This window comes from Ailuropoda melanoleuca, chromosome 7, assembly GCF_002007445.2.
Source record: "Ailuropoda melanoleuca isolate Jingjing chromosome 7, ASM200744v2, whole genome shotgun sequence".
Lineage (NCBI taxonomy): Eukaryota > Metazoa > Chordata > Mammalia > Carnivora > Ursidae > Ailuropoda > Ailuropoda melanoleuca.
Window position 1 is genome coordinate 54,940,408 of NC_048224.1, and position 22,503 is coordinate 54,962,910.

The 22,503-nt window shown below is 55.0% G+C and overlaps 1 protein-coding gene across 1 annotated transcript in view; it reads left to right on the top strand.

Moving 5' to 3' along the window:
- Positions 1-22,503, top strand: part of HMCN2 (hemicentin 2) — a 139,923-nt gene that overhangs the window by 19,284 nt on the left and 98,136 nt on the right. Inside the window, exons 3-13 of the mRNA XM_034663740.1 lie at positions 6,332-6,581; positions 7,237-7,343; positions 8,259-8,379; positions 10,104-10,367; positions 12,847-12,991; positions 13,462-13,583; positions 15,345-15,617; positions 16,723-16,864; positions 17,384-17,511; positions 18,468-18,581; positions 20,791-20,940. Coding sequence (XP_034519631.1) covers positions 6,332-6,581; positions 7,237-7,343; positions 8,259-8,379; positions 10,104-10,367; positions 12,847-12,991; positions 13,462-13,583; positions 15,345-15,617; positions 16,723-16,864; positions 17,384-17,511; positions 18,468-18,581; positions 20,791-20,940 — 1,816 coding nt within the window. The remainder of the gene's footprint in view (positions 1-6,331; positions 6,582-7,236; positions 7,344-8,258; positions 8,380-10,103; positions 10,368-12,846; positions 12,992-13,461; positions 13,584-15,344; positions 15,618-16,722; positions 16,865-17,383; positions 17,512-18,467; positions 18,582-20,790; positions 20,941-22,503) is intronic.

Sequence of the window (22,503 nt, forward strand, 5' to 3'; positions counted from 1 at the left end):
GACCTTCCTTGATTTCCCATCTAGATGAAGTCTTCTTTCATACCCTCTCCCAGCTCCCGGTACCGCTTTACGTAACTGCAGCTTAATAACCATGGCATTGCCGAATGCTGTTAGGCTGTGAGCAACCTAAGAGCCAGGCCCTTACTGTGGGTCCTGTTTGCTGCTGTATCCCCAGTACCTCATGTGCCCACCAGCATGCAGCAGGTGCTCTGTAAATAGCTGGTAAATGGACAGATGCCGGGTCCCTTGTGCCCAAGGCCCTGGGAAGAGGAAGGCAGGAGAGGCCGTGTCTGGGAGGCGGGCCCCAGCCCCGGCCAGCCCTGCCATAGCCTCCAGGAGAGGGCTTTTTTTGTGTTATATATTTACGGACTGAAGAGAATGGTCTCCAGGGCCGTGTTTAGATTAGCGTGCCTTAACTCCCTGTTGACAAATGGCGTTTATGGTTCTCTGCGACACATTAAACTTTATTTTTTGGGATATCAGCCTACTCTGGCACTGAGCCACCCAAGTGAGGGTGGGAGGCCTTTCAGAGTGGAGGGATGGCTCAGTCCTTGTTTTGGGGGCAGACCTATTTGGGCGGGAGCTGGGTTCCGAAGGTCAGGGGCAAATCAGACAGCAAGGCACCTGGGCAGGACAGCGGGGGACGGCTCGCCCAGGTATGGGTCTGGGCTCCCCTGTTCTCTCTCTGGAGGCAGGGAAAGTGGGGTGAATCCACTGGCTGCTGGCCATGGTGTCCGGCCTTCTGCTGTGGGAGCCTGACTTGGCAGTATGTGTCTCTTGATGGGACCTCCAGCGGCCAGGATTGGCGGCCTCTGGGTAGGGGCCTGGATCCCTCTCCTTCCTGGACACAGAGCTGTGTCATTCCAGATGTTCCCAGACATTCAGCAAGCCTGAGAAAGCGGCCAGGGCAGCCAGGGCTGTGGTCATCCCCCCCGCCTCGCCCCCACCCGAGGAGAGGGAACAGCGCCTTTGCCCGCGCCAGGGGGCTCCAGCTGAGAGAATGGCTCCTCAGAAGTTGCCAAAGTCCCCAAACTGTGCATGTGTAGTTAGTCTTTTTACCTTTTTACAGTATGTCCAATGTGGCAGAAGGGACACATTCTGCATTCTCTCTTGATTTTATTTCCCGCTTATCGCGCACCTGCTAGTGGCTAGCTCAGTTCCAGGTGCTGGGCACAGAGACAGAATCCGTCCATGTCTCAGCGGTTTTGAGCTTTGGCTTCTCTCCAGTTGTGGCGGTGGCCCTTTGCGGTTCTGGGGTAATTAAAGCAAGGCGATTACTCCCTGGTGGGAGTCATTTGGAGCTCTTACCATCCTTCAACGGACAGGGGAGGCAGGAACCCTTGGGGGTGTGTATTTCTGGTCAGGGCTTAGCTAGGTCCAAGACCCCCCCCTGGCCCCTGCATCACATCCCCCCAGCTCAGACCCAGCTCAATGTACTGTCGCCGGCCCCAGCAGAGTGGGTCGGAATTGCTGGGCAAACTCCCTCATTCTGCAGCCTCCCGTGCTCCTGGGAAGTCCGTTCTGGGAGCCCGGACCCTTCCCATGTCTAGCACCAGCCTGTTCAGATGTGCCAAATCGCCCACATTCTGCACATCAACTAGGGGAGAGGTGAAGCACCTTCTAAGGCAGTAAGCGTGGGGGGTGGGGGAGGAGGGGAGGTCTGACCAGGTGGTTCCAATTAACAGATCAGAAGACACAGGCCTGGAGATGACTTCATCCTGGACTTTTCTGGGAGGAGGCAGCGTGGTGGAGGGTTAGGGCCCCATGCCAGTCTCAGACCCCAGCCCTGCCACCTGTCTGCAGCGTGACCACCAACACAGTACTTAACCTCTCTGGGCCTCCGTTTCCTCCTGTGCACAGTGGGTTAAGAGAGCCCCTGCCTAGTGAGAAAGGTGTGACAGGCAGGCACCGGAAAGCCCGGTAAGAGTTAGCGATGGCTGTGACTCGAGCCCCCTGCTTTGTTGTGGAGCCCGGAATGTATGCCAGGCATCAGCAAAGCCCCCTGAAGAGCAAGGGCTCTCTCGGAACAGGTTCTCGGGATCTGGGTGCCCAACAGCGGCCAACTGGCAGGGGCTGGTGCTGTCTCTCCATCACTGTCTGCCGAGCTCCCTGACCCAGGCCCCACAGTCGGGCCCCAGCTTTCTGCTCTATGGCTCTGAGGCCCTCTAGGCCCCCTGGCCTCTCCTCTCTGCTTCCTCGGCCGCCCTGGCTGTCAAGTGTCCGGGGAGGAGCCTCAGGGGCTGATTTATCTGCTGCGAACGGCCTAGCAGCAGCCATCTGGCCAGGACAGCGGCGCCAAACTCTTTCATTCCTTCCCTATCGGTGACAGGGAGATGAGCCCCATTGCAGCGCTGGCTTGCGGGCCCCCAGTCCCGCTAACATCTGGAAGCCATTGTCTCCGCCAAATAAACATTGAGCTTGCTTGATGAGGGCTCTCTGCTCGGAAGGCTCCCTACATTCCGCTTGGAGCCCTGGGTGCATTGCAGGATCCAGAAAGCCTTGTCTGCAGACCGGGGCCTACAGGGGGTCTGGCCTTGCTGCGGGCAAGATGGTCAGCACCCTCAGCTTCCCAGCGGCGATGTGCTTACAGGGGAGACCACATGGGCACGCCACCTCCTGGTGGGGTCACTGGCATCGTGCTCTGTCCGAGCCTTCTCTGCAATTCAGTAGCCTGAACTCCCGGGCATCGTCCCTCTGTCGGAACATCTTAGGACAAGCTTGTAATGACAGTTGCAGCACCACAGTGGGTGCGATCTCTCTAGGACAGCTGGTGCGGCCGCCACCTCCTGGCAGCTTTGCTCAGTTATGATTTCCTCCGGACCCCTGACAAAGCCCGACCTTGGGGGGGGGGGGAAGAGGGCAGTGATCATGGGGCTGTGGCTTTGCTGTGTGGGGGCAGCTGCTTCACCTCGCCAGCTTCTGTCCACTTCTCCAGCTGGGAGTCTTGGCTGCTGCTTCCTCCAGCCAGCCCCCGTGTGCACGGAGAACGCTGTCAAGAGAAGCATTACTTAGAAAGCGAGACAAAACAGGAGGAGGGGGGAGCTCCAAGCATACGAACAAGTGAGTTGTCAGAACACAGGACCCTTCTCCTGGGATGACGGAAATCTAGGCACCGGCATTCCAGCTCTGTCTGAACAAAACGTATTCACTTTTTAAATCTCGGGCGGTTCTTCCACGATTCCCTTCTTTTCCTGTTCTTTTTCGTGGAGGATCACATGGTAGGACCATGATTCGGAGCGAGGGTGGCCAGTAGGCAGCATGCAAGACACCACTGTCTCATCCCGTATCCATGCAGACTCAACAATCACAGAGTGTTTGCCTCACTGCGGCCGAATGCAGCTTTCAAATTTGTCTGACGCTATCCCTTCTAGTTGACTGGAATTGGCAAAAGGACCCCACCGTGCTTGCTTTGGGGTATACACTAACGTCATGGCATACTTGCCCTTTTTAAAGGACTTTTACTTAAAAAAATTACTATGAAAGACGTTAAAGATAAAGAAAAGGTGTGAAGAACCTTTGTCCCAAGTAGATTCAGCACTTAATGTTTTTGCCCCACTGGCTTCATCTCTCCCGTTCTATCTTCTCCGTAAATAATTCAGTAGGAATTTTTTAAAAAAATATATGATCTTGGACATAACCCACAATATCCTCTAACAAAATGAAGAGTACTTTGCTGGTATTGTCCAATGCCAAGTTCAAATTCAAATTTCCCTAATTGTCCTCAAAATGTCTTTGGTAACAGTTTTTGTCAAATCAGGAGTTAATCAGGGGCCGTGCATTTCATTGGCTCGTTATGTCTGTTAAGTCCGCTTACATCTGGAGCCTTCTACCTTTTTTTTTCCTGCCACTAGCTTGTTGGAGAGGCCTTGATTGTATAACGCCCTGGGTTCCGGATTCATCTGGTTGTTTCCTTCTGGTGTCATTAATTTGTTCCTTTCCCCCCCTGTATTTCCCCTAACCTGGCAGTTAGCTCTAAGGGACTGATTAGCGGAGGCCAGCGTTTGGGGCAGGAATATTTCATGGCTGGTGCTATGTGCCTTTTCAGTCGCACCCCACCAAGGAGGTAAGTCATGTCTGATTGTCCCGCTGTTCCTGATGGTAGGTTTGGTTCCTGGGTGAAGGTGGTGACAACCGCCTGTATTGTAGGGCCACGTTTTTCCCTTTATGGCTCAAGTGGTCTGTGGGGGTAATGCTGGGGTTCCATGTGGACATCTTGTCCCCCATCCACTCTCATCTCATGGTTTAGTGTCCACGGAGGACGCTTGCCTGAAACGGTGATTTCATGAGGGGTTCCAGAATGATGGTCTCCTAATTGCATCACCTCTTGCACATTGATTAGTGGGCATTCTTCCATGAAGAAAAGCTTTTGATGACTTGGGTTTTTGCAGCATCGAAAACCTATTGCAAAGGCAGGGATCGTACTTAGCTCTTTCTCTTTAATGAAGAAGTTTACTTCATTGGTGGCAAGTGAGGTTTATTGCTTTGAATTTTGCTTTTCTTTTTTGAATATTATGGGCACATGGATTCTATAATTGGATGCATTTCTTTTGATTAAAGTCCTTATTTGGGTGGGGCTCTAGTTCCCCCAGATTTAGCTAATGGGAGCTCCCTTAGGCTGGTTCCTGCGTCCTGTCCATGCGTGCCGTTAGTCTCTGAGAACATCCTTGCTTAGTGGAACTACCACCAACTGTCTCAGGCTTACCTTGTAAATCACCTGCTCCAGACCTGGGATCAGCCATTTCTCCAAACAGTCCTCGTGGGGAATGGTATTTAGAAGCCCCTGGGTTATAAATTCACTTGGAATGAATTTGCATGTAAATAAAATACTTGCACCTCTCTGTTATACTTGGCTGAAGAGAAAATCTTGATTTAGCAAGCTTTCACATCTTTACTTCTTTCCTGTATCCTGCGAGATACATAAAACAGTTTCGTGAGCATGGTACGGAGGGTTGTGCCCACTCAAAGCTACTAAGTAAGAATTTCTTTGTAGTTCTTTCTGTCCTCAGGGTGCCTCCCACTGGGAAAGTTTAGTTGAACCCCTGAGTCCTCAATACACTGGGAGCTCCTCTTTTCTCTCTGTGATTATGATGCCTATTTGCTGTACAATGAGGTTCATGTTTCATCTTGTTTAGTTCGAGAAGCATTCTGTGAAAACTTCAAAGTAGCTTGGCCTGGGAGGATGTTCCCTCCTCGTCCTCATTCCTGGTTTTCTAACGGGAAACTGGGAGGTGTAGCTATTACAAGGTGGGTTTGGGGGTGGAACAGAGTGCGGCGTCTGTAAGGTGAATTTGATGTCCCTGTTCAGGAGGTGTGTGCCCTGCTGTACCACACACAGTGAACAGAAGCTTCCTGAACACCGTTTCTGTGCCAGCCACTGAGCTCGGGGCATAGCAGAGGGTCTCTGCCCTCATGGGGCTTCCAGGCCAAGAGGCGAGACAGGCATGAATCTAAGCAGAAGCTGGTTGATAAAGAGGGAGCAGGGCATTTCTGCAAGAGAGCAGCACATGTGGTGGAAGCTGCCTAGAGAGGCATGGGGTCCAACCGTGGACCGACCCTGCAAGTGTGGGGAGAGTCAGGGGCACGCTGACCTTGAGTCGGGCTGGACAGCTGCCTAAAACCCGGGGGTAAACATAGGGTCTTTAAAGCTGTGGTAAGGATTTGGAGAAACTCAATAATTTTGTGCTCAGCGAGATATCTCAGACTGGATCCAATGTTGCTGACATGGGGTCTCTGCATTCCTGCGGGGCAGTCTTTGAGGGAGTTTGGGAATCCCCCCGAATCATTCTTTAATGTGTACCCACGTGGTCTGGTAGTCTGGAGGGGAAGTCCTCACCTGTTACCTGCTTTTCGTTGGGACTTGTCCGAAACACTTAAGATTTTAGAATGAACCTGCAATTGTAGGATTTAAGGGTTTAAGATTTGTCTACACTGTGAAATGGATCGGGTGGAGACTCTGCCTTTGCAGTGGATACTCTCAGTCCTGCTTAGAGAGCCTGGCGCCCTGGCAGGAGGGTGGTCTGAGGCCCCTTGGGGTGATGGTGAATTACATTGTTCTGGGGGAAGTTCCAGATCTCCAGCGTTCATCTCTGTGTAGGAGGCATCAGGAAGGCTTCCTGGAGGAAGTAATGGGTGCCATAGAGATTGGCCCTTCCCTCTAAGTGGCCTTAATTCAGGTGTTATAGCTCCCAGCCTTTCCTAGGCCAGGAAGGCAATGAAGTGTGAATTGGTCTGGTGTGGGGCAGTGGGAGTGGGGTGGCCTTGGGTGACCTGGAAAGCCTATATGCTGCCTAAAACCCAGGTGGGGGACTGGACTCTGCTGGGAACCTATTAGACACCTGCCTCCAGTGGGTCAGTTCTAAGCAAGACCACAGGCACCTGCCGGCATCAGCTTCTCACACTTGCCTCCCAGGTGCTGAAGTGGGTAGAGTCAGCTGTCCAGGCCACCAAGGTGCATCTGCTGTCCGCAGACCACAAGGAGGAGGGCGAGCACACGTGGAAGATTCCCTTTGACCCCAGCCTGAAGGAGGTCACCATCTCCCTGAGCGGTCCAGGACCCCAGATTGAAGTTCGTGACCCACTGGGTATGTGCACCCCAGCACTGGCCTCTTCTTTGACCCTGAGACTGAGCAAGGAGGCCAGGATGTGACAAAGAGAAAAACCCGGGATGGCAAGGGGTTTGGACCCAAGGCTCCAGGAACAAGGAGGGTGGCGGGGGTACCATGTGGAGGGCAGAGAGGGTGCCTGTGGTGGGTGAGGAAGCAGGGAGGCTGTTAGCAGCCAAGCGAGGGGAATTAAGATAATGACAGTCCCTGGGACGCGAGGCTCATGGGCAGTCTTCCCCATGTTCTCTCGGCGGATCTCTACAGTGGCCTAGCAGGTCAGTCGGGGCGAGAATTAGTGGCATGCCATTGAGATGAGAAGCTGGGGCTCTGGAAGGTGGAGTGACTTGTCTGGGTCACCCAGGGTCAGTGTGATTTAGACCCAGCCACGTAGCCTCACGGTGCTCTGAGGATGTCATGAGTTCCCAGATCTAGAGGCGAGGTGTCCAACCCCAACCTGGGGGTGGATGAGGGTGGAGTGAAGAATGAGGTGAAGGGCCAAGCACCCCCAAAGCTCTCTTTTCAGTTACTCTGGAAAGCCAGAGGCTGGCGTTTGGAGGGCTCCTTGGGACAGGGTGGGACCTCTGTTACCACCAGGAAAGGATCGGGGACTGAGAAATCCTTGGGGGTTCCACAGGGAGGATCCTACAGAAGGATGAGGGCCTCAACGTGCTTCTCAACATCCCGGACTCTGCCAAGGTTGTGGCCTTTAAGCCTGAGCATCCTGGACTGTGGTCCATCAAGGTAGGGGGCCCTGGTTCCCAGGAAGGGGGGCCAGTTTCACCAAGCTGAGACCCTATCTCCCTCCTGCCTGTCCTGGGGAGCCTGGGGTCCTGGGAAATGAGGGCTGGAGCATGGGTGGTGATGTGGACATATCAATAGAAGCAAAGGGTCAAGAACAGAGGAGGAGTATTCTGCTTTGCACCAGTGGGAGGAAGTAGAATGGTTTGGGGTAGTTAGGGAACTTTGAAGAAAGAGTTGGAGAAACAGTTTGAGTGTCCAGAGGTGGATGACTAAGCCGGCTTAAGGTTCAGAAACCTATCCTGTGAAGACTGAATAAAAGAAGCAAGGGTGACCCTGGGGGAAGGATGGCTTGGAGGGACATGGCTGGCAGGGAGAGGGGGCCTGCTCTAATCTGTAAGGTGTTGGAGGCCAAGGACTGGAAGTAGGCTGGGCTCCTGGCAGAGGGTCTGGGGATGGGGCAGGCTGCTGCCTCGGAAGGATGTGAGCTCCTGCTGGTTGAGCAGACATTTATGGAGCACTTGCTAGCTATCAGGTCCTGGACTAGGTGTGGCTGGTACTGGCGAAGGGGTAACATTGACCCTGCCCTCCAAACTCTGAGCATTTTTGAGCCAGGAGCTCTAATGCCAGTGGGGAAGGCAGGGTGGGGATTAGACATGCAGGGGACAGATGGGGCTGCAGGTGTTGGGGGGGCTGGAAAGGCAGAGCAGCTTCAAGAGTCCTGCTCAGGACAGAGTCATAGTGGGGGCCTCTTCCACTGCATTTGGGGAGCGTAGCGCTGGGCCCCCAGGGAGCAGGGAAGTTGCCTCCAAAGGTGGGAGAATTCCAGCTGCTGGCACTGGAGGCAGGTCAGGGCGGCCACGTTCTGCCCTGGAGCTGGAGTCGGGCACCCTGGTGACGGGTCTGGGTCTGTGCTAGGTCTACAGCAGTGGTCGCCATTCAGTGAGGGTCACAGGTGTCAGCAACATCGACTTCCGAGCCGGCTTCTCCACCCAGCCCTCTCTGGACCTCAGCCACACCATTGAGTGGCCTCTGCAAGGTACAGTGCGCCTGAGCCTGGGGGCGATGCAGAGCTGCTTTCTGGGGAGGTGGGGCTTGCCTTTGGGAAGTGGGAGAGCCTTGGGGGGCAGGCTGTAAGCGTGTGGCCGGAATGGGCCCTGTGCCGGCTGGTGGGGGACTTGTCCGAAATCTTGCACATTGGAGCCGAGGAGGATGTTGGAGTTGGAGGCACAAGGTCGGTTTTCTGGCTAGAAGCCGCCCACTGGGATCTGGGGTTTCCTGTGTGCCCCATCATGGTTCCACCTGGAGAAGGCTGGGCTCCAGAGCAGGCAGGGGCTTTAGGGTTGCCAGATCTCCGTGCCAGAAAATACCATCTGGCGGCCAGATCAGGGGTCCCAATTTAATAGTTTGGGAAGTAGTCCCTCACCATGGGGCCATTCAGAGGATTCTGCTAAGACCAGCTCAGAAGGGAAATGGGGAGGGACCTAGACCAAGTCAGGCTAACTCTGGATCACGGATTGGTGACCAGAATGGTAGACACCAGATCCTTAGAGCTTTTGAGTATGTATTTCCTCTAATCTTTGTCATCCTTGTCAGCCCTGGTTGGTTCTGTGCCAGGACCAGCAGTAACATCTTCAAAGCCAAAGGGTGCCGCTTGCTTATTTAGTGCTTGTTTTTCCCAGTAGCAGGAAGGCGGAGAGGTAGAGACACTTCATTCCTATTCTAGAGCCAGGAGAGAAAAGAAATCCTAAATGCAGTGCTGGAAAACTGAAGGGTCCCTAGGGCCAGTCCCCAGTGGAAGACGGTGAAGGGGGGCCACATATGAGCTTCTTCGGTTTCTGCTTTGAGAAAGATAGGGGTCCAAGACAGGTAAAAAAAAAAAAAAAGGAGAGAGAAACATCAGGCAATGGCAATTGATAAGTAGCAATTGGCACTTGGCTTCAGTGCAGGGACATCAGGGAGTTGGGGAGCGGTGGCCCCCACAGGGAGCATGACCTTGGCTGATCGTTGCAACATGAGGATGGGGCCCAGCACTGGCACAAGTTCTATTTCAAAGGAATCTGGACTTTGGATTTTTATATGCCCTTTCCAGATTGTTCCATGTTTCTTCAAAAACTTTAAGGCATTTGATGGATCGTACCAACCACACCCTGTGTTTCCTGGTTTATGATCTCTAAGGGAAAAAAATAAATAACTGTTTGGAAAGGGCAAGACCTGAGTGATATTCCCAAATCAACTAAGGGAATTATGAAACCCAACTCTGGTTCTGTCTTTTCTGGAATAGTGTGAGAAGTCCATTTCTAATAAGACAGAAAGAAAATCAAAGGAAAGCTGAACAGAGGGGAGAGGGTGAGCAGGAACCAGTGTTCCCAGACCCGCGTGTGTCTCACCCAGGCTGGTCCCGGAGCCTACCTGACGACAGCCAACCCCAGAGTTAATGGAGGGGGGGTAGGGTGGAGAGAAATGCCCTCTCCCAATTCTACTCCACGAGAGCCTGAGTCTGCAGACGGGAGGTGATGCAGCCGTGGGAAGCTGTGGTTTGGAGGGACAGTGGTGTTTCAGGACCACGGACAGTACCAGGCCCCCTCTGTTTATCCACCCCCCGCGCCCGCATTAGTTGGCACAGGGAACAGAAGGTGAGCGAGCCGGTAGGAGGGCCAAGCAGGCTGGGTCCCTGACTGTGGACTGAGGGCGCCTGCTTGGGGAGAATCATGGAGTCCAGGGCAGACACCAGGATCTTCTTCCTTGCCTTTCCCTCTGCAGGGGTGCCCATCTCCCTGGTGATCAACTCCACGGGCCTGCAGGCGCCCGGCCACCTGGACTCGGTGGAGCTCTCACACAGCTCTGGGCAGTCCCTCCTGACTTTGCCCATGCGGCCCCTCTCCAACGGATCCACGCATCAGCTGTGGGGCGGACCGCCCTTCCACGCCCCCCAGGAGCGCTTCTACCTGAAGGTGAAGGGCAAAGACCACGAGGGGAATCCCCTGCTCCGTGTCTCTGGAGTTTCCTACAGTGGGGTGGCCCCAGGTGAGTGAGTGGCTCTTACGACTCCCAGCTCCCTGCGTCACTTGGAGACCCATTTCGTCCTGGAAGCCTTCCCTGATCAGATGAGATGAGGAAAGGTTCATTAAACCTCTATAAACAGCACGCTCTGCAATGCATCATGGTACATACTGAGATGCTTCAGAGGTGGCGATCAGGTCAAGGATTTAGTGCAAAGCCATCCGTCTATCCACCTACCCGTGTATCCACTCACCATTCATCTGTCCGCGCACCCGCTCATTGATCCAAACATCCGTCCACTCAGCTGCCTATTCATCCATCCACCCACTTCCTCGTCCCTGCAGCCGTCCATCCAAATATCCACCCACCCACCCACTCATGAACGCCTGCATCCATGCACACATCCATCTAGCACTCGTTTTGGGCCCGTCACGGTGCTAGGCCCTGTAGGCACAGCGGGGGGCAGGGCAGTGAGTGTGGGCGCGCTCTTCCGTAATCATAATAATACTAATTTAGTCACCGTCTCGAGCGCCTCTCGTGGGACTGTCTTGAGCCAAGCACCTGCCATACAGCAGCTCACTGAGTGCTTACAATACTTCTGAGACGTGTCCCCATTTTACAGACGAAGAAGCTGAGGCTACCCATCTCACGGGGTTGCCCTGAGGGTTTCATAAGCTAATACACATAAGAAGACATTTCTTGGGTGCCCAGGCTGTGGCCATTGTGGACCAGGGCCCCCCATATGTAGCAGCTGCTGTTACTCTCATGTCATGGTGGGCACAGGTCATTTTATGGTCCTATTGTAGGTCATGTGTGGCTTTTTGCTTGTTTCCTTGTGTCCCTGAGGTCTCCCATCCAGGTCAGAAGCTTCCAGAGTGCGGGGCTGAGTCTTTGGCTCTCCTGCTCTGGCTCTGGTCCTGGCCTGGGGTATCTGAGTTCACTGGCCAACAGCCTCCTTGCTGGGCTTTGTTCCCTCCTCCTGCTCACTCTCCCCTTTCCCATGGCAGTGGTGTGGGCGGAGCTCAGAGAGATGGATGTCACGGACACCCAACATCTTCTTTGCTGGGGATCTCTTGACAAGGAGCGACTTCTCTGTCTATTTCAAGTAGGGATGCAGGGAGGGCACCAAGGTGCCCACGGTGAGGTGGAGGCAGGGTCGGGGGGCTGGGGACCCCCTTCTCTCAGCCTCCTGACCTCCACTCCCCTGCTGTGGTCCCTGGGCCCCTCCTTCCTTGGCTTTTGTAACCCCAAGGAGGAATTTTCAGGAAGGAGTTTCAGCAGGGGCAGTAGCGGCCTCTGTTTCTCTCTCTCCTGTTTTTTTAAGATGAGTCCAAGGGTTTGGAGTTTAGCTCTGGCTTTTGGTGTTCCTCTCAACACCTCTGGCTTTTGGTGCTTCCTTCTCCACCTTCTAGGTCTGGGAAGCTGGGAGTTTGGCCTAGAGCAGGAGGCTTTGGGTTTAGAGACAGGGGCGGGTGGGCCTCGGGTCCCCGGGCCCACAGAGCTCATGGAAGACGGAGCCTGAGCTGGCCTTGCAGAGGCTTCCAGTGTGTGGGTGAGCAGTGGCTGCTTCGCACACAGCTGAGGACGTGGCTGGATGGTCCGACATCCCTCTCCCCTGGGATGTGGCAGGGAGCCCGCAGCATGATGTCACCCGCCGCCCTCCCACCCCCAGCTCTGGGCTCGGAGGACGTCTGGTGCATTGTCTCACCCACGGAGCATCTCTGGTGGGGATGGGGGAGGGCAGGACGAGAGTTGAGCATACGCCCACGATCCCCCCATGAGGCCCTGACGGCAGCCACTGACCCCGCGGGGGCGTTCTCAGACCTTCCCACTGAAGCGATTCCAATAGCCAAGGAGAGAGAACGTGTCACCCCAAGACCGGGGATAGACGGGGGAGGGTGTCTCCCGGGGGCCCCACGGGGCTCCTCATAAACTGTGAGATTTCATTGAAGTCTCTTATTTTATCTCAAAAATGCGTGTGAATTTTGCATTCACAGCCATGCTCCAGCTTTGCTTATTTTTAAATGAAAAAAGGCTTTCTTCCAACATCCTTGGGTGAGACTGACCCTCCAGGCAGATGGGAGTTCTGGAAGCGCGGAGAGCCCAGTCTGGGGAGCATTTCCTCAGATCTCAGGCCTGGTCTGACTTCTGCCTCTGGGCAGTGGAGAAGGCGGTGGCACAGGCCGTCTGTCTCGGCTGGTCTTCCCACAAACCGCAGAAGCAGCGGGAGCTCATCCCGAGGGGGCTTGCCATGCCGTGTGCACATGCCCTGCCTTTCACCAGCTCCCCAGACAGCACGGGGACGTCAGTACCAGGATTAAGCCCATTTTATAGAGGTGGCAACTGAGCTGGCCGGGGCAAACCAACCTGTTCTTGGTGATCACCAGATGGCAGGGCCTGGGATGGAACCCTGGCTCACCCTGGCAGTCTCTGCATCGCAGACGAGGGCGGGCTGTGGGGGGGGCGGCGGGGAGGGATCCTCATGGCTGGGCCTTGCCTGCAGGTGCCCCCCTGGTCAGCATGCCCCCTAGGATCCACGGCTACCTGCACCAGCCCCTGCTGGTGTCCTGCTCTGTGCATAGCACCCTGCCCTTCCGGCTACAGCTGCGACGGAACGGAGCCAGGCTGGGCGAGGAGAGGCACTTTCAGTGAGTGGGTCCCCAGCCCTGGGGGTCTGATGGAGTGGGAGGCAGGAGAAGGACCTCGGTCTCGGTCATAGTGTCCTCCTGGGCACCTCGCCACGTGGCCCAGGGTGGGGGAGGGTGGTCCCATAAGCTCCCACCGCTGCTGGGTCATCACCCTGTGAAGGAGCTGTGGGCCTCCTTGGCTTCCGGAACACTCATCCCATGCAGGGCCCAGATCTTGGGTTCAGGGCAGGAAGGACCCTTGAAGACCCTCCCCCTCATGGATGAAAGTCTAGGGCTCAGAGAGGGAAAGGGACTTGCTCAAAGTCACACAGCATGTTGTAAAATTTGCATGTCCTTGGCTGTCTGACTCTTCTTACCAAGTCTCCGAGAGGATTTGTCCCCTCTGGGCAGGGTTTGGGGACCCGATGAGGCTGGGGGACCCTGGCTGGGGTCAGTGGGATTGTGTGTCTCCAGCTGTTCTGTGTTTGCAGGGTGTCGGGAAACAGCAGCTGGGAGATCCCACGGGCCTCCAAGACCGAGGAAGGGGCGTATGAGTGCACGGCCGTCAGCAGGGCTGGGACCGGACGAGCAAAGGCCCAGATTGTTGTCACAGGTCTGTCCTTTCGGCTCGTCCTCATGTACCCTCCCCACCCCCTTCCTGATTTTTCCCTCTAGGGTTTCCCCCCAGGGTGTCTCCATCTGTGAGGGAGCAGGCCAGTCAGCTCCTGGGGACTGTCCATCCCCCAGAGTCCACTGCCCACACTACCACCTGCCTGTTGGCGCCCCGTTTGGGCTGTCATCCAGGAGCAGCCTGTGGATCTCAGATGGAGGAAGGTTGAGGAGCCCGGCTGGCTAGGGTCATGCTCTCCTCCCCTAGGCCTTTCCAGGGGCCAGCACCCATTTGGGAGTCCCCCTCCCTTAATGCCTCCAGGTCCCTGCCAGGATGGCACCACCCAGCTCAAAAGGGTTGGAGATGCCACAGACAGTCAAGAAATGAAGTCGGCTCTGTTTTGTAAATCAGGAATCTAAACTGTCTTGAAGAGAAGCGAAGGAGCCCGAGGAACATGGAAAGATTAGCCAGTCTGCAGCCTCTAATCTCACACAGACTCGCCATGCTCCTTGCCGGAAGACTGGGGCAGTACAGACCGGCAAAAGAAGATCCGGATGACCTCTGGTCTTATTCTAGAGACAACCTCCGTAGCATTTTTTAAAAAAAGATTTATTTATTTATTTTAGAGAAAGAGAGAGTGAGCGAGCTTGGGGTTGGGGGGCGGGGCAACAGGAGAGAGAGAATCCCAAGCAGACCCCGAGTGGGGTCGATCTCACCACCCTGAGGTCATGACCTGAGCCGAAATCAAGAGTCGGACATTGAACCCACTGAGCCACCCAGGCGCCCCATGGTTTTACTTTTTATAACTGATAAGGACAGGAAAAGGGAACAGTATAAGGAAATAGGCACACCCATCCCTTAGACTTACTAATCGCTAGACTTTTGCCATGTTTGCTTTCTCGCTCTCTGGCTAAACTATTTTAAACTGAATTGTAGGCATCCTGACTTTTCAGTATTTCTCTCTCTTTTTTTTTAGAAAGTAGATTTTCCCGTAGAATAAAAATTTTATGATCACACCTAATAAAATGCACAATAATACCTTGAGGCTATTTAATTTGGCTGCAGTCAGATTTTCTCATTTGCCCCAGAGTATTGTTTCTGGCTGGTTTCTGCAGTATCATTTTTCAGGGCTGGGATGTTCACATGCTCTTTGGGACAGCAGCTCGTTGGCACGTGCAGCTTGTGAGGACCCAGCTTTTTCCCTGCAAAGGCTCGGCCCCACATCCCTGGTTAGAGGGTCTCTGATCTCCTCACTTACCCCTTTTGCCTGTCAAGATAGTGGTTTTCTTAGCTCTTCCCTTTTTGAGAGCCGTGGCCTCAGTTGTGCATTTTGGCTGTTAGGGGACCCCTGCGATTTGCACAAAGAATAGCTTTGTACTCATTACCGTTTCCCTCTTGAGGGTGATTTCCGAGGCTGAATTCCCCAGGGTGGAGTTACTGGCTCACGGGGTGAGAAGACTGGTGGAGATCTTGGTGCATGTCGAGCTTGGCTGTCGTGGGGAAAGCACTCATGTGTTGCTCAGCCCTCGCTGGGGGTGTGTGTGTGATGGCGGTGCGGAAGTGGGGGGCTGTGGGGGGCATGGGCCCCCCCCGGGGCGGCACCGGCCCGGGATGGTGAGCAGATGTTGCTTCACTGCTCTGCTAGCCAGCGTGTCCTGAAGGATCCCGTGTGGGACTCTAGAGTCAGGAGGCCCCCAGCGCCGGCAGGATGGCCCCCTCTCTGTGTCAGCCCCCTCTGAATCTCCTCTGTTTTTGTTCCTTCAGACCCCCCGCCACAGCTAGTCCCTGCCCCCAACATCACCGTGTCCCTGGGGGAGACCGCCGTCCTGTCCTGCCAGGTCCTGAGTGATGTCCCCTACAACCTGACGTGGATTCGGGACTGGCGAGTCCTGTCGGCCTCGACGGGCAGAGTCACCCAGCTGGCTGATCTGTCCCTGGAGGTCAGCGACATCATCCCCAGTGACGGTGGGCGGTACCAGTGCATGGCCAGCAATGCCAATGGCGTCACCAGGGCATCCATGTGGCTCCTGGTGCGAGGTGAGCCTCTGCCTTTCCCTGCTGTCTGTCCTTCCAATATAACACACTGCCTGGTGCTTCTCCCCAGAGCCCGTCGATCTGTGCCTCTGCCCAGGCATCACGTCTGGCAGGCAACATTAGTCCTATGACTGTCTTCTGAATTTCCAGAGAAGGAGCATTCTGTAGCCTCCTAACATAAGTTTAGTGGTTCTCCCTGTTGGAAAGTTCATCCTAATGTCTAACTTGAATTTCTACTGCTGTAGGCCAAGCCGATTTCATTGTGTCCTGTTGATTTCTCATGCTGTGGAGCACCTCCATTGCCCCTCCCCCTAGCATGTAGGGCAGGGATGGAATCCGGGAAACTTCTGGAAGTCCAGAGATCAGATATGCTTGGCAGGGGATGGGTGGCACTGTCCGGATGGGGTCAGGGGAGGCAGTGGAATGAGTACCCATCTGGGAGTTTTAGGACCGGGAGGTCACCTCGGGTCTACCCAGGGTTTAGACAGATCCTTCTCTCTGAGCTGCTATTTCCGCAAGTGTGAAAATGAGCCTATTGGGACAACTGTTCTCTCTTGTGCCAACAACTCTTGGTTGGTTGCCTGGAGTGTGTGGAGAAGCATTCTGAGGCCATGTCTAGGCTTCGCCATATCTATTAGCTATGTCTGCCTCTGAAATGAGAGGGACCTGTTTACCTATTCTAGGTGAGTTGGCCTGGTGAGGTCCGTTTGAGTCTGACAAGCCTATTGTACTGTGAATAGAACCTAAGTTTGGGGCCAATACTTGGGCAGGCCTTGGTCTGCCTGGGTCACTAGAGAGGAGAGTTGTCCCCAGCCCTGGCATCTGTCTAAGCCCCTCCAAGATGCTCGGCCCGGAGCAGAACCCCAGGGAGCTTGGGGCTGTCCCGGGGGCATTAGAAAATCCACCTCGAGTGGCCTGGGCAGCTGCCTGGTCAGCCCCAGTTCCCAGGAAAGCCACTTCCTGGGGATTCAGGCCCTCTGGGGGCTTTGCTTCCTGCATCTGGCCCATCTGTGACTTCGGGGATGGCGAGGAGGCCGGGGCTGGGCATCTGGAACAGCACGGCTGCCCTGACAGGCTCCTCCCCACCTGTCCACTCTCTGTATCGCAGAGGCCCCGCAGGTCAGCATCCACACCCGGTCCCAGCACTTCTCCCAGGGTATGGAGGTGAGCGTTAGCTGCTCGGCCTCTGGGTACCCCACACCCCACATCTCCTGGAGCCGTGAGGGTCATGCTCTGCGGGAGGACAGCAGGTAAGGGGCCCAGGGCCAAGGGCTCTGGGACTGGGAACAGGTGAACAAGGCCTCCCAGGGAACACTTCTGGGCCTCCCATCTTTTTACCTGTAAATGGGGCAGTGGCGGTGAGGGGGGAGGTGGCACGGGGAGAGGGGAGCATTTGCCCTGCCTTCTTCCTGGGGTCGTTTGAGACTCAAGAGCAAGATCACTTTGGAAGTATAACGATGCCTCAGTATGAGCTCAGGGGTCAGCAGCTGTAGTTCCGGAATCAGGCCGACCCGTGCTTGAATTCTGCCTCTGCCATTCAGGCTGTGTGACCTTGGGCAAGTTGCTTTACCCCTCTGAGCCTGAATTAACAAGGACAATCTATGTAAAGCTCTGAGCACACAGCCAGGCACAGAGCAAGAGTCAGTATAAAATGGCGATCACTAGTGATGTTATTAATTAGTTATTGATGATGACTGTGGCAGTCCTCGTGTGATCGGACCTAATCAGCCCCTTGTGGTAGAACATGTTGTTTTATGGCATGACTCCAGAATCCGTGTGGACGCCCAGGGAACCCTGATCATTCAGGGGGTGGCCCCAGAGGATGCTGGGAATTACAGCTGCCAGGCTGCGAATGAGGTTGGCACAGACGAGGAGACGGTCACCCTCTACCACACAGGTACGTGGGCCCCAGGCATCTCTGAAGAGCCTCTCTCCTCTCCTTTCCTCCCTCCTTCCCATCCACAAATACTTACTGAGTGTCTGCTATGTGCCAGGCCCTGGGGATACAGTGGTGAACACATGGTTCCCGCCCGGGGGGAGCTTATATTCTAATGGGGAAGCACAGAAAAAGCATGCAAACAGATAATGGTACTTTCGGAGGGTGCTTTGGGGGCACAGGGCAGTGTGATGTGCGGGCGGGGACGGGAGGGACATGGCTGGTACACACGGGACCGGCCAGGGCCTCCACGAGGAGGGGATGCTTGCCAGAGACAGGAATGGGAAAGTGTTCCAGGCCGAGGGACCTGGTGAGGCAAAGGCCCTGAGGTCAGAATGAGTCTGGGGCACTCAGGAGGCCACAAGAAGGCTGGTGTGGAGAGAATGGGAGGGAGTTGGGGGAGGGGACAGGGGGAGGGATGGGCAGCCCATGTAGGGCATTTTAGGACCTTGTAGGGTTTCGGCTTTTTTTTTTTTTTTAAGATTTTTTTTATTTAAGAGAGGGAGCGCAAGCAGGGGGAGGGGCAGAGGGAGAAGCAGACTCCCCACTGAGCAGGGAGCCTGATGTAGGGCTCGATCCCAGGACCTTGAGATCATGACCTGAGTGAAGCAGCCGCTTAACCAGCTGAGACACCCAGGTGCCCCAGGTTTCAGCTTTTATGGCAGATTTGTGAGAAACAATGTGTGTGGGGTGGGTTGGTTCCAGGAGTGACTGGCTTTAATTTGAGGTCTTGGGTCAGGAAAAAAAAAAGTGGCTAGATTTTTCTGGGGCGACGGTCCCTGACTGGTGGGCTGTGGGGGAGGAGGCAGGGGGTGCAGCTCCTTCTCTGTCCTCGTTCCCCCCTGCCGGGAAAAGCTGCACTGTTGCCCTAAGGAGTCTGTGGGTGGGTCCCAAGTTCCCCTTCTGTTCCCACACAGATCCACCGTCCGTCTCTGCGGTAAAGGCGGTGGTGCTAGCCGCCATCGGCAACGAGGCCGTGCTGGTGTGCGATGTGTCTGGGGTGCCCCCACCCCGGGTCGTCTGGTATCGAGGTACGTCAGGTGGTCCCTCTGGGGCCCCCCAAAAGGGGTCTCTGGGAGGGCTGACCCGTTCTGGTGGCACCCCCCTCCCCCAACCCAGCGTCCCCACGGCTCAGTGGTGAAGAGCGGGATTTAGAGTAGACTCAGATTTGAATTCTGGCTCCCACGGGTGACAGTGGGCAGGTGACCTGGCATCACTGAGCCTGCTTCCTCATCCAGGAAATGGGGAACATCCGAGAAGTTAGTCGTGTGAGGATGAGATGAGTTCACATAAGTGAAGTGTTGAGAACAAGCCTGGCATATGAGCTGGGCTCCGTGTTCTTTTTTTCTTTTCTCTTTTTTAAAGATTTTATTTATTTATTTGAGAGAGAGACACGGCAAGAGTGGGAAAATAAGCAGGAGGAGAGGGAGATGGAGAAGCAGACTTGCCACTGAGCAGGGAGCCTGACGCGGGACTCGATCCCAGGACCCCAGGATCCTGACCTGAGCTGAAGGCAGTCAGAGGCTTCACCGACGGAGCCCCCCAGGCGCCCCTGGGCTCGGTGTTCTTAGTGATGGTGACGGTGATGTCACTAATCTGAGAAACAGGGACCAGTAGTACCAGGGCTGTTCTGAGGCTCTCTGGAGCCAATGGGTACAGAGGGTCTTCCCGGTGCCGGATGCTGGAGCTGGAGTTTGGCTGACAGGAGTGTTCTTGAGCCCTCAGCAGGGGACGAGGGCCTGGGGCTGCTCCTGTCTTTCCAGAAGTAGAATCCTAGCTCCCTCCCAAGGGTCAGCCCTCACCCGTGTTGCCCTCTCCCCGCTGGAGGGGCCGTATCATTCGTGCACCTGCCTGCCAGCTTGCCAGAGCCCACCTTGACTTTGACACAGGCAGAAGCAGCTCGGAGTGTGAGCATTTTGTGCCAGGTCACCCCTGGGCGGCAGAGGCCCCGGGACCCCTGCCCCGGTGCTTGCGTCTCTCCGGTTCTGGCTGAGAGGCCGCCCTGGGAACCCTTTTTAAAAGGGCCCCTTTCAGTGGAATATTACTCATGCTGGAAAAGAAGTGGAATTCAAATTGTACAACAGTGTGAAAGCAGTTAACACCCCTGAACTGTGCTCTTGAAAGCGGTTAAGATGGTAAATTTTGATCTGGGTTTTTTACCACAATTGAAAATTTTTTTCATTTGAAAACAAAGGCTGAAATTCTGAGAACAGCACGGATGAGCTTGGGGGACAAGATGCGAGTGAAATCAGCCAGACATGGAAGGACTAATACTCAAGGATTCCGCTTACGTGAGGGACCTAGACGAGGCAGATCCGTAGGGACAGAAAGGAAAAGAGGGGCTCCAGGGGCTGGGGGTGGGGGGGNGGGCTGGGGGGTCGGTGTTTACCGGGGACGGAGTTTCAGTTTGGGAAGATGAGAAAGTTCTGGAGACGGATGGAGGTGATGGTTGCACAAGTGTGTGAACGTATTTAATGCCTCTGAATCAAAATGCTTAAAATGGTAAAGTTTTGTGTTATGTATATTTTACCACAATAAAAGCAATAAAAATAAAAAATTTTACTTAAATTTAGAAAGTAGGTTGGAATCAGGGGAGCCTGTCAGGCTTCAGGATCCTGGGTGTAGACAACAGGCGGGGGAAAGGAGGGAGAGCTTGGGGTGGGTTTCGGGAGGTGTGCCTGGGGTCAGACGTCAGACAGGCAGCCGTGGCTGGGGTGTGCTCATCCCAGGGTGACCCCAGTCTGGAGCTGGGACAGAGGATGGGGACCCAGCAGGGAGGCCCAGGCAAGGAGTCTGTGAGTGCTGAGCCTGTCACACATAAGGGGACAGGCTGGGCCTCACTCCTGGTCAGCAAAGGGGCTCAGGGAAAGCTCCCTGGACCCAGGGGAGCTGACTTAAAATTTTTTTTAAAAATTGTTGTAAAATACAAATAATAAACTTTACATCTTAACCCTTTTTAGGGATACAGCTCGATAGTATTAAGTACATTCGCATGGTTGTACGACTGTTACCAGCAACCGTTTCCAGAACTCTGTTCCTCTTACAAAACTGGAAGTCTGTCCCCATTAAAACACAGGGGCCCTGGCTTTTGGGAGGAACCTTGCCCCACTCAGCCCCTCCCAGGCCCCAGCCCAGTGCAGTTACAGGAGCCCGAGGGTCAGGAAGCCTCAGCAGCCTGGTACCCCAAGCTTCCCTGGCCACCATGGGCCCCCACCTGATACTGTCCCATCTTTGGTCCAGGGGGTCTTGAAATGATTCTGGCCCCTGAGGGCTCCAGCTCCGGGACACTGCGGATCCCAGCAGCTCAGGAGAGGGATGCTGGCGTCTACACCTGCCGAGCTGTCAATGAGATAGGTGATGCCTCTGCAGAGATCCGGCTGGAGGTTGGACGTGAGTGTCCCCACCTGCCCCCTCGCCCTTTGCCCTGCCGATGAGCAGGGAGGAGGGAACTCTACCATAGAGAACGCCAGTGTGGAATCTGTATCGTGTGCCTCCAGAGCACGTGGGACCAAGGACACAGTGCCTCTTGCTGTATGACAGATTGCCCCAAAACTTGGTGGCTTAAACAGTAAGCATTTGTTAGCTTGCAGTTCTGGAGGGGCCGTGGTTTGGAAGTGGCTTGGCTGGGTGGTTGTGGCTCGGAGGCTCTCACGGGATTGCAGTTAATGCTTTAGCCAGGGCTGCGTCATCTGAAGGCTCGACTGGGGCTGGAGGAGCCAGTCTGGATTCACCCACGTGGCTGCTGGCAGGATGCCTCTGTTCGTTCACCATGTGGGCTTCTCTAGAAGGCTTCTCCTGACATGGATTCCCATGAGCAAGGGAGCTGAGAGAGGGAGAGAGAGAGAGAGAGAAGAGAGAAAGAGAGAGAGGGAGAAGGGGAAGAAGGGGAAGAAGGGGAAGAAGAGAGAGAGAGAGGGACTGAGAGGGAAAGGGAGAGGGAATCCCACAAGGAAGAAGTCTTTATAACTGGCCAGTCTTGGAAGTAACACACAGTCACTTCTACTATATTCTGTTGGTCACACAGACCAACCCTGGTACACGGTGGGTGGGAAGGGCTACTCAAGTGTGTGCATCCCAGGAGGCAGGGGTCCTCGGTACCACCTTGGAGGCTGCCTACCACGGAGACAGTTTGGTTCGATCTTGGGCATTGTCATCCCTGAGACCTGAGTTCCCGTCTTGTCTCCATCACTTACCATCTATGTGCTTTGGTTGAGTCATTGACCCTCAGTTTCCCTATCTGTAAAATGGGGCTGATCATGCCGTGGGGTTGCTGGGAGGGTTTGGTGAAATCAGGCATATAATGCTTAGCACAGGGTTTGGCCCATCTCGAGTGCTCAATAAACAGATGGGTGATTATTGCCTTTTTACAGATGGGAGGTCTGGGTTCTTCTGTGGCTGGCACACGGCCTTGGCCGTGACTGTCATGATGTCTGAATTCCAGGCCTGCACTCTGGGCCCTGGGGATTGCTCGAGGTTGTGGACACAGCTCCTCGGCAGGCTGGGCCAGCACGAACTGGGCTCTGAGGGGTGTGCCGTGGCCACAGTGGGAAGGCCAGGTGTTGGGAGTCCTGGGGAAGCACAGAGAATCAAGAATGTGCTTGTCTAGGCTGGGCGGGAGGGCCAAGGGGCTCCCCAAGGACAGTGGGGGGCCCTGCGTGGAGCCAGGCCCTGTGAGTAGAAGGTTCTGGCCCTGAGGAAAACGGTGCCATGGCACGGCTGGATCCTTCTAGGCTTGGGGTACTGTTGGTCACTTGTTCCTCCAGCACGCAGTCACCAGGTGGACAGGTCCTGTGCCGGAGACACAACGGCAGGTGAGACTCAGCATCTGACATCTGTTGCCCTTGGTGTCAAGGAGAGAGACGGCAAACAGACAAGTGGGATACTCAGGCTAGTGAACATTTGCGAGTGGTCTCCGTGGGGAGCTGTTGGTGCCCAGAGAAGGGGTCCAACCGA